The sequence below is a fragment of the Acanthopagrus latus genome, chromosome 8 (genome assembly GCF_904848185.1).
Source record: "Acanthopagrus latus isolate v.2019 chromosome 8, fAcaLat1.1, whole genome shotgun sequence".
NCBI classification, from domain to species: domain Eukaryota; kingdom Metazoa; phylum Chordata; class Actinopteri; order Spariformes; family Sparidae; genus Acanthopagrus; species Acanthopagrus latus.
Genome location: NC_051046.1, coordinates 13,589,995 through 13,601,604, shown reverse-complemented (window position 1 = coordinate 13,601,604; position 11,610 = coordinate 13,589,995). Strand labels below are relative to the sequence as shown.

The 11,610-nt window shown below is 39.4% G+C and overlaps 1 protein-coding gene across 1 annotated transcript; it reads left to right on the top strand.

Moving 5' to 3' along the window:
• Positions 1 to 1,545: 1,545 nt before the first annotated feature.
• On the top strand, positions 1,546 to 8,584 carry hsp90b1 (heat shock protein 90, beta (grp94), member 1). The gene is made up of 18 exons (XM_037106978.1): positions 1,546 to 1,594; positions 2,120 to 2,222; positions 2,555 to 2,696; positions 3,743 to 3,859; positions 3,971 to 4,302; positions 4,537 to 4,648; positions 4,779 to 4,913; positions 5,400 to 5,516; positions 5,619 to 5,756; positions 5,865 to 5,942; positions 6,050 to 6,115; positions 6,615 to 6,884; positions 6,986 to 7,231; positions 7,346 to 7,482; positions 7,592 to 7,670; positions 7,881 to 8,036; positions 8,328 to 8,444; positions 8,554 to 8,584. The coding sequence occupies exons 1-18, from the start codon at positions 1,546 to 1,548 to the stop codon at positions 8,578 to 8,580; spliced, it is 2,421 nt and encodes an 806-aa protein (XP_036962873.1). The 3' UTR covers positions 8,581 to 8,584.
• The last annotated feature ends 3,026 nt before the right edge of the window (positions 8,585 to 11,610 follow it).

Sequence of the window (11,610 nt, the reverse complement as noted above, 5' to 3'; positions counted from 1 at the left end):
GACAAAATATTATGTAAGAAACTAAATATAATCATACTGTGTCCAAATTTAGACTTTAAAGTCCAGTGTTAAACTGAATCTAATACAGGTAATAATACAAACTGAGTAATGTTTATTTTTTCCATAACTGAATAAACAAGCTGTTTTTGGAAGAAAATAAGATCCCCAGAACACTGCTTCAATATATAATCCTTCTTTCTGAGTACTTTACTACTTTTTATATCCACTATTTCTTGACTATCTCTTTTTGACTAACTTTTCTATAAGTTTGCCTGAGAAAGTCGACATTATGACATATTTTTTCATTACTACTTTACAACTATGAGATAACAAATTATAAAAACGAGATAATTCATCAAAGGTTTGTCTTTTTAAAGCAAGATTTTGATCAAAGATTTGAAAATAAGATTTTGACATATTGTCTCATTACCATGACCTGCTTATTCCTCTCTCTCTCTCTCTCTCTCTCTCTCTCTCTCTCTCTCTCTCTCTCTCTCTCTCTCTCTCTCTCTCACACACACACACACACACACACGCTACTATAACTGTAATATGACACCTGTAGTCTGATCCTGTGGCCCACATGACCGGATACATGCTCGTCATCTGAAAGGCTGGGTAAGCAACACAACAATGTGCACATTTGTATCATAATTGTGTTCACTTTTTATCCAACTATTACTATTACACTGGTATGACACAATCTCAGTTTTCCACACAGTGGTCAGATTGTGTGTTTGACAAGAAAAGACTGTTTGCCCTCATGTGCATGTTTAACTCACCAACTAAACAGGGCCACCTCGTGGACAAAGATCAGCGGTGCACATGTACTCACAGTTCAATGTATCCTCAAAGCATAATGCATCCCCACCCTTGAAGGAAATTGTATACAGATAGTCTAAATACTATTCCGTATAGCCTGCACATATTGTACACATACACTCAACATAACAACATAATCTATAGTAGTCAAGTTTATCTATATAGCACATTTCATATGCCATAAAAGTAAACACCATACATGACAGAGGTCTTACAATAAAGACATGTAAGACATGTATTAAAACAAGTTGATATGGACCTACTACAGTCAGTGACAATACCTATATATAATAGTCGTGCTGTTATCTTCAGTGTCATCAGCACTCAGTGTGCCCCTGGCTGTGAAATTGCGTAAGATATTCAAAGTTTATGTGAGGTGTTGACTGAGATTGTTTTTCACTGTGAGAGGTAAATTTTAGGAAGTGATGTGCTGATTATTCATTCTTGGCCAATGGTGTCCAGCCACGATTTTAGGGTATTGACTTATGTTGAGGAACCTGATTGGGCAACATGTACGGTAGACTCTGCCGTGATTGGTCGAAGGTTGTGCGTGGTGCGCAGCCATTGGCCGGTTGTCACGGGTTTGACAGAGTGGGCTCTTTTGGTGGGAGCGGTAGCTTGTCAGTCTCTCTTGTAAAGGCAGTGCTGCGCTGCGTGCACTGATCTCCCGGCTTTTGTCTCAGGAGCTGAAGACACACGTCGTCAGTCAAGCAGTATCTCAAAATGAAACGAGTGTGGGCGATAGGTCTTCTTTTTGCACTACTAGCCTTTGGTGAGTAGCGGAAGGATTTGCTATCTCGTCTCACTTTTCTTTTTATCACCCAGCGTTTCAGCTAACATTAGCCGGAGCTAGCGTTAACTTGGGATTGTGCTTCTGCTCTGCTCGTTCATGACTGGAGCCTTCAGATATTCGCAGTTTTTCAGGATTAATTGAGCTCATTTCTTAATGAGAGACAACATGAATGATTTTGGACTCGAAACAGTTCTAGGAGCAACGATAAATGTTATTCCCGAATGCCTTTCTAGATGTTTCCAGTGGAAACACCATGTATTAATCTGAGGCTAGCTAACATACCCATGAAAAACCGTTAACGTTACTACTGCGTAGATGTGAATTCATGTTTGATAAGACAAAGCCAGCCTGCCTAACGTTACATTTTATATTTAGTGATTTACAGCACGTCTTTGTTGAGCCTCCTTACACATGAATTTGTCTGAATATTTCTCCGGATACACCTGCAATCACGTCTAATATATTAATATATTTTGTATAATTCTACTTTTTGTCCCTCGGTAGCCGCTGTAAGGGCAGAGGATGAAGTTGACGTCGATGGGACAGTAGAAGAGGACCTTGGTAAAAGCAGAGATGGCTCCAGAACAGATGATGAGGTGGTGCAGAGGTAGGTGTCACTTTGAATAACTTCATGTTGTCCCTGTTAAGTCAACTGTGTTTGTTCCGATCAGGAAAGGTCGACTAAACCTTAAAGTTAACAGCACAAGGTCAATGTCACCAAGCTTGTGCACACAAAGGCTCTTGGCAACCCTTGATTTGTAGTGGTGACAAAGCTTTGCAAGCCTTACTGCGCCTCCCTCATTAGAAGTAGGGGATCTTGTGTGCTTCAGCTTGGATACTGATGCCTTGAGGGAAAACAGATTCTCATGTTGTTTGACTGCTAAGATTTGCTGTTGTGTGTCTACCTGCTCTCACCTGTGTGCACCTGTCTGTCCTTAGAGAGGAAGAGGCAATCCAGCTGGAAGGGTTGAATGCAGCTCAGATCAAGGAAATCAGAGAAAAATCTGAAAAACATGCATTTCAGGCTGAAGTCAACCGTATGATGAAGCTGATTATCAACTCTCTGTACAAGAACAAGGAGGTGAGCATGAATAATTAACATTTTAATGAACTTTAATCCATTTTGCAAGACGATTGTATGTTTTCTTGTTTTTGTTTTTTTTTTGTGTGTCTTGTATGATACGCATTAACCCTAAAGTCTTTGAATGAGTATGAGGGTAACTTGTGAATCAATACACATGGCAATAAGGATATGTCCTTTATGTATGATTTTAATGTAGTAGTAGTAGTAGTACTACTTCAGGCATACTGTTAATAGTCAAAAACGGACACACTCCTTTTTTGGTACATCTGTACAATTTTATGTAATCTATTACAACGGATTTGCCACAAATTCTACATTTTAAGAGCATTTGAATGTTTGTTTTTTGCCAACACTGTCATTTTTTTTAAAAAAGAAACCCACCAGCACACATTAGGATTACCAAAATAACATCTCGCAACTGTAATGGCATTGAGGTTTGAACAAACACTGGTAGGCACTCATTTGAGATCCAAGGAAGGGTGCAAGCCAGTGGGTCTGCTGATTGGCCTTAGACTGCAAGGAAGGATAATTGTGGCAGACAGGGACTTCAGCGCTTAAGAATCAATATTCTCATCATTAACAAGACTGTTTTAAACACATTGTTGAGCTTTCTGAGAGATTTTTAATATAGTGTCCATATATTATAAACAGTATGCACGTTCATGTAGGCACACAATGTGCACACAGTAAATGTGCTGCTGACAGTTTTGCCTAAATTACCAACTGGACTGACGCTTTTACGGCACAGTTCTTTGTAGAAGTTGCCGTCCCAAGTTGTGTTTACTTTGTCATGTTAGTTGTCTGACAGTCAGGTCATGGAAACTTGCCTTTGACAGGAGTTGCTCTGTGTTTAATCTGCACTATCTCGCGGGCCATTCAAATTAAAACACATTGGCTCATGTACAAAAATTGCCTTGTTTGATGGACAGTAAAACATTTGTTTGCTAAAAAAATACTAAGTGCTTTCCTGGCACCACCTATGATGATACATCCTCTTCAGGAAAGGCTGAACTTATGATCCAATGACTCTTTATCTGTTTCAGATCTTCCTCAGGGAGCTGATTTCCAATGCTTCAGATGCTTTGGATAAGATCCGCCTGTTGTCTCTGACCAATGAGAATGCAATGGCCGCCAATGAAGAGCTGACCATCAAAATAAAAGTATGCCCAAGAAAGGGGATGTGGTGTACATTTACTCCATCTTGTAGTCTTTGTGTTGTTTAATAGTTTTCAATATGTTTTGTAACTTCACTGTATTGCTCTAATCCCCAGTCCGACAAGGAGAAGAACATGCTCCACATCACTGACACTGGTGTTGGAATGACCAAAGAGGAGCTGGTGAAGAACTTGGGCACTATCGCTAAATCGGGTACCAGCGAGTTCCTCAACAAGATGACAGAGATGCAGACCGAGGGCCAGTCGACATCAGAGCTGATTGGCCAGTTCGGTGTGGGTTTCTACTCTGCTTTCCTCGTTGCCGACAAAGTCATTGTGACATCCAAACACAACAATGGCACTCAGCACATCTGGGAGTCTGACTCGAATCAGTTCTCTGTCATCGAGGACCCCCGTGGAGACACACTGGGCAGAGGAACCACCATCACGTGAGTTTAAATTTTGTTTGTTATTCACCTTAAAGTCACTGATAGCAATTTTAGCTACCTTTTTTTCCTTTGTGATCAACTACTGTGAGTCATACTGCTATTCACACCTCTTAGTCTACTGTATTATGAAACACTCACTCATTTGCCTCCTTTAAATGCTGTTATTCTGTTATTAGTCAAATGTTAGATAAGTATTGACTTCGTAAATAAATTCTCAAATCTTTCTCACCTCAGTCTGGTCCTAAAAGAGGAGGCCTCAGACTACCTGGAGCTGGAGACCATCAAGAACCTTGTCAAGAAATACTCGCAGTTCATCAACTTCCCGATCTACGTTTGGGCCAGCAAGGTTATTACTTAAGACACTTCCCTCCTCATTTTGACTCGGACTTGAGGCCAGTATAAGTTATTTGATGAAACTGCCACACAGGGTAATTTACAAATGGGTGTTTCATCATTTCTTCCCCTCAACATACCAGACTGAGACAGTTGAAGAGCCTATCGATGAAGATGCTGAGGCAACAGAGGAACCAGAGAAAGAGACTGACGAAGAGGAGGCTGAGGTAGAGGAAGAGGAGGATGACAAGGAAAAGGACAAGCCAAAGACGAAGAAGGTGGGAAGTTGGAGAAATATTCTTGTTTAGAAAAAAATGGTATTGCTGAAATATTCATCCCATGTTTTTGTTAAGGCAGTCATTTTTTCCCATAGAATAAATGTATGTATGTATGTATGTATGTATGTATGTATATATATATATATATATATATATATATATATATATATATATATATATATATATATATATATATATATATATATATATATATATATATATATATATATATATATATATATATATATATATATATATATATATAATTTTTTTTTTTTTTTTTTTTTTTTTTTTTTTTTAAAGCTGTGAACTAGATGGCTAAAACATTTGGACTGAGACCTTTGTCTCCTGAAAAGAACATTATATGATTTGTATGGAGAGGTTGTACAAAACATATGATTATGCCTCAGACCTGAATTGACGCTATTATATTCATTCTTCTAAAAATGAATATTTCTGGGGCTAAATGTGTTGTGTTTGTTGCAGGTTGAGAAGACTGTGTGGGATTGGGAACTGATGAATGATATCAAGCCCATCTGGCAGCGACCAGCTAAGGAGGTTGAGGAGGATGAGTACACAGCTTTCTACAAGACCTTCTCTAAGGTAGGCACCTAAACAGAAGTGCTCTGTCAAACAGCCAAGCAGATCGTAGGTTCAACAAATTTTGATTTAACCAACACAAACAAATTTCCTCTCTCTTAACAGGACAGTGATGACCCATTGGCCCACATCCACTTCATGGCTGAGGGTGAGGTTACCTTCAAGTCCATCCTGTTTGTTCCCACTTCAGCTCCTCGTGGCCTCTTTGACGAGTATGGCTCCAAGAAGAATGACTACATCAAGGTATGTCCCTTAAATTGAATTTATTTTAAAGGATATGACAATGTTTATACAATGACATGAATGAATTCCTTTAACTGTTTTTTTTTTTGTTTTGTTTTTTATTAATAGCTCTTTGTAAGGAGAGTTTTCATCACAGACGACTTCAATGACATGATGCCGAAGTATCTGAACTTCATCAAGGGAGTGGTGAGTGATTTTCTCACTTTAGTGGAGACACAATTGTGTGCTTATATATAAACTGCCTTTGCTCAGATGGCACCTGCACTGTGATTAATGGAAATGTATTTTGCTAGGTTGACTCTGATGACCTTCCCCTGAATGTGTCCAGAGAGACTCTGCAGCAGCACAAACTGCTCAAGGTGAGCTTAGCATCCAACATGAATATGACACCATCTCAGCAGCTGTTAAGTCACTCTTTTTTGCTTTTGTAGTTTGATATTCTATTCATGATGGTCTTTATTAATTGATCGACGAGGTGTGTGTGTGTGTGTGTGTGTGTGTGTGTGTGTGTGTGTGTGTGTGTGAATCTTAAAACCTGTCTCTGCTTCTCTAACAAAAAGCAACAGTAGCTAACATTAGTTTAGAAATGGACACAGAAGTTCCACAGAGCCCCTGTAAATTAGATGCAAAAATATTACTGATAAGCAAGCAGGAAAGCTATCTTATTTACATGTGTATGTAGCACATATCAAAGTGCTACTTCTGAAGTCAGAAATTGTTTGACAGGAAGGAAAAAGGGGAAAGTGAAGTAAAATAGAAAACTGAAGTAAAATATATATAAAATAAAGAGAGTCGGGACTAGACTTGATGTAAAGGTGAAGTTACAAAAAACATAATTCTTATCTTCTCCCTGTTCAGGTTATCCGCAAGAAGCTGGTGCGCAAGACTTTGGACATGATCAAAAAGATTGCAGAGGAACAGTACAACGATAAATTCTGGAAGGAGTTCGGAACCAACATCAAGCTTGGTGTCATTGAGGATCACTCCAACAGGACCCGTCTGGCCAAGCTGCTTCGCTTCCAGACCTCCAATAGCGACACAGTATTGGCCAGCCTGGAGCAGTATGTGGAGCGCATGAAGGAGAAACAGGACAAGATTTACTTCATGGCTGGTACCAGCAGGAAGGAGGTGAGTGGATGTATTTGTGCTGAAATTATACCATGTTTTTCAGGTCATAAAATTTCATTGCTTGGTATGGATCGTCTGTGTGATTTACATTCCCTTTGCAGGCTGAGTCTTCTCCTTTCGTGGAGAGGCTGCTTAAGAAGGGCTATGAAGTGATCTACCTGACAGAGCCCGTGGACGAGTACTGCATCCAGGCTCTGCCTGAGTTTGACGGGAAACGCTTCCAGAACGTGGCAAAGGAGGGTGTCAAATTTGATGAGAGCGACAAGGCAAAGGAGAACAGAGAGGCTCTGGAGAAGGAGTACGAACCCCTCACCACTTGGCTGAAGGACAAGGCCCTGAAGGACAAGGTAGAGAGATGGTTATTATGGAATATTTATGTCATGGGAAATAAACCGCAATGGCAGAGGTGATACAGTTTGGTTGCAGTCATATTATTTACTACGATGCTGTCTTCCCCACAGATTGAGAAGGCCGTCCTCTCTCAGAGGCTCACCAAGTCACCCTGTGCTTTGGTTGCCAGTCAGTATGGCTGGTCAGGAAACATGGAGAGGATCATGAAGGCACAGGCTTACCAGACAGGAAAAGACATTTCCACAAAGTGAGTAACATCCAGTTGTCACGGTTGTAAAATGCAAATGTAACGCATGCCGTGGCCTGCCTGAATGTTTCCTGAGCTTACATGGCAATTCTGCTCTCCTCTCTTTCAGTTACTACGCCAGCCAGAAGAAAACATTAGAAATCAACCCCAAACATCCTCTGATCAAACAGATGCTTAAGAAAATCACTGTAAGTCTAAACTGTCACTTTGCTGTATATGTAGTATTTTAATGTCGCCATATTATGCCATTTATTAAATAACTTGATGCTTTTAAGTCATAAATGTTGCGTCATTCACATCAAGTAATGCATATCTTAAGCATGCCAGCACGTGTAACATGATGAATATTGTAACATGGTCGTTCTGTTAGTGATTATCATTTCAATCATGTTCTTCAGGATGATGCTGAAGACCAGACTGCATCAGATCTGGCTGTGGTTCTGTTTGAGACGGCCACACTGCGCTCAGGCTACCAACTGGCTGACACGAAGGCTTACGGAGACAGGATAGAGCGCATGCTCCGACTCAGCATGAACGTGGGCCTGGACGAACAGGCAAGTCTATGCCAGCTGCTACATACTGTATCAGTAAAGAAACATTTGCATAGAGAGTTTCAGTTTCAGCCATCAGTGAACACATTCTCATCTGTCTTGATTAAACTGGTTTAGGTTTGCATTCAAAATGGTTCTACTCCCCCCTTTGTTTTTTTGTTTTTTTTTGTTTTGTTTTTTTTTGTCCCTGTAATAGTTTTAAGCATCCATACCAGTTGGGTCATTTTTAAGTGTGTCAGCTCAGTGATGGTTTAAGATTGTGGGTGTGTAATGTTAAAAATGATTGTTTGACAGATTGAAGAGGAGCCCGAAGAGGAGCTGGAGGAGCCTGCAGAGGACGATTCTGAAGATAAAGAGGACGACTCTGAAGACAAAGATGAAATTGTAGATGAGGAAGACGATGATGAATCGGTGAGAACACTCAACATGTTGTGGCATCTTAAGGATGTAAAGAATTTTAGATACTGGAGTATTGTCTTTTCTGGCTGCTTCTTCAAAACTCTATTTTGCTCTCTTACAGACAAAAACAGACAAAGATGAACTGTAAAGCACTGAAAAGAAGAGCACGTAACAACAACGCAGCTGGACATGGAGGTGACTCTTGTTCCAGCGCCACCGTGGTCCGACATGTACTGGGTGGGGTCCCTGGGGTGGGGTTTTTTAAGGCGAGCATTGTTTGTTTTTGTTTTTTTTTTATTACATTCCTCATGACTGTAAATTTGTTAATATTTAACTGACCTGTTTATGGAAAGATGCGATCCTGTCTCTCGATCGAATAAATGTTTCCTGGAAAAAAAGGATAAAGCTGTGTCTGTTTGGTGTTTACACATGTTGTACTGTTAACCACAATACTGCAGTCGCTTTGACTTGTAGACGTAAATTAGATGTTTTTGCAGTAAAGGTGGAGAGAAATCGGGATGTTGCTTAGTTAATGGAGTGTGTGTGTGTGTGTGTGTGTGTGTAATGCATGACAAAGGACTGACACTTGGAGCCAACTGAAATATGTACTTGCGCAAGTGCTTGTATGGTTAGTTTGGCAGGTACAAAAAGCTGTCTGTCGAGAAGCGCTTCGGGTTTGTGAACGCAACTGAAAATGATGTTCAGATTGGTTCTTGTGCTATGTTTGGGGACACAAACAATACAAAAGCTTAAATGATAAAGAAGCAGTTAAAATGAGAAGTGTAAACAGCTCGCCCTCGTCAACAGTTTGGCTTTTCACTTTCAAAAGTATTTTACTTTTTCAATCTTTCAAAGAAAACCTCTGGATAATGCATTTCAGGAGTTTCAATTTCCTCCACAGCCTAAAACATGTTATTCAAATGGCTCTTTTGAGGTAAAAACCTTGAATCAACACCACTCCATCAGATTTCCAGTTTTACAGCGTTAATTGAAACATCAGAAATAGTCTTAATGGCTTTCTCAATCTACAAAAAACAATCGGACATTTGTCCCTCCAGTCCTGTTACTGTCCTCTTTTATGACCAACTGGATGCACATTCAGCCTTGATGGTTCATTATTTCCCATGGGCCATTGCTGTACTTGTTTCTCTGTACCCGATGCTCACATGAGAAGGGAAAGGGAGCTGTTGGTATGGAAACTATTTTTTAATGTAGTGGTGATTTGTCAGCAGTGAGTTTAAATGGTTGAATTTTGCTGTGACATCACTCCTTTCGGTTTTGCTGTGACGGGTGTTCCTCCTGCTTTTGTGTTTCTCAGCTTTGTATATTACAATATTTTAAAAGACTTGAAATCCCCAACACTTGGAATCAACTGGATGAGATAGATCACCTGTGGTCGCTTTACAGCACCTCCAAAAAAAAAAAAAAAAAAATCCTACCATAAGGCTTGGGGGTATATCCTTCATGACTTCACTGAACAGTTTTATTCAGCTTGTTGCAGTTTAGTGATGTGTTGATCAACACTGTGTTCAGTGGAAAGGGAGTTTTTCCAGGTAAGACTTGGATTGCTGCACAGTTGTTTGGTGTTATAACTGTCGAGTATGAATCCAAAAATCAGCTATTAAAGTACAAACACAAAGCCCATTAATGTGCCAGCTGTGCTGCATTAACAGTTCTATCAATACAGCATCAAAATACAGCAAGAAATTAAACAAGTGAATTTCATCTCAGCTGATTAAATCCAAGCACATTCGTTATCAGCAAGTAACAGTTGTGACTTCAGTCAAACCGCGCGGCTGACATTTCTTATCAGCAATGATAGAGTGAGGTCTGGTAACAACTCTGACATCTGATAAGACAGAATTGTGTGGACTTATCTCAGTATCTCTAGTGAAAACTTGAAAGGCATAAATGAAGCTCAGCAAGGCCCAGTCAGGGTTTACAAAGCGTACTTGCCAGAAAACACAATAAGCAACCAAAAATGACTCAAGTTTAAATATTATTTTATATATTCATAAAAAATGTATCCTTAGAATAAACTCGCAATCACGTATATTTCTGCTCATTTTTATCTTCTGTGTTGGCATGACACTGAAAAGAAAACAACTGTTGTGCAACCCAAAAGCGAAGTTTCTGCAGATGTCCCAATAAATCAGTATTCTTATTTTGTTTTTCTATTATAATGCCACATATACCAGTGTTTCTCCTTGGAATCTCCTGATGAGCATCAGTGTTCACCACTTTCCAGCACTGATCTGATTAGTGACCAGTCTCAGTTCTCTCGTGTGCTCAAAGTGTCTCTTGGTGAACAACTTGGGCTCCTTCCAGCACACCGTGCTGCAGGAAATGGATCTAGATGTTGTTACCATTGTTTAATGGAGGATCTGACACAACTGTCCAACATCAGAAAATATAAAGTGTGAATTTCAACGTTTAAACACCATGGCCAGTAGATGGCACAGTCACCTAAATATTGAAGTATTTCTAAAAAAGACGATGGAAGTGTTCAGGCAGGAGAGGCTGCAACTACACTCAGCTGCCAGGTCATCAGGGATACCAGTGATGGAATGTAACTAAGTACATATACTCAGGTACAATATCTAAGTTCAATTTTGAGCTACTAACTTGAGTATTTCCATTTTCTCCTTCTTCTTACGTACACTCGACTACACTGTTGGGGCGAATATTATGCTTTCACTACATTTTATTAGTTAAATTTAGTAACCAGTAACTACAGATTACCTGCTGCATCAGAGCCAAAGTAGCTAATTTCTAAATCAATTTACTTTAAAAAAACAAAAAACCTGATACAGGCAATCAGAATATCAGATCCAATAATTGTTTGACCCAAGGCACTCAGTGTATGTGATTTTACTATTACATGTACTTTTGATACCTGACTAACTTAAATTACCAGTAAATGACTTTTGATGCTCTATTAGTTAGTACTATTAGTATTACTAATATGGCAGACTTTGGCTTTTATTTATGTAATATTTTAATACGATATCTTTACTTTTACTCAAGTATGACATTTGGATACTTATGCCTTCTAATAGACAAGGCCTGCAACAAATCCTACCTGTAAAAGTCATGATATCCCTTGTTGAGCAGTGTTAATTCACCTGTATGCTAAATGACTGGTGCTTGTAATATTTTCTGAACCCCATTTGTATCA

What these genes read in the sequence shown, in the direction of transcription:
- hsp90b1 (XM_037106978.1), top strand. Translation starts at nt 1,546, where the DNA reads ATGAAACGAGTGTGGGCGATAGGTCTTCTTTTTGCACTACTAGCCTTT. An exon ending in CTCTGTACAAGAACAAGGAG is followed by an intron (nt 2,697 to 3,742) that starts GTGAGCATGAAT and finishes TATCTGTTTCAG; the next exon opens with ATCTTCCTCAGGGAGCTGAT. An exon ending in AGAAGAATGACTACATCAAG is followed by an intron (nt 5,757 to 5,864) that starts GTATGTCCCTTA and finishes TTTTATTAATAG; the next exon opens with CTCTTTGTAAGGAGAGTTTT.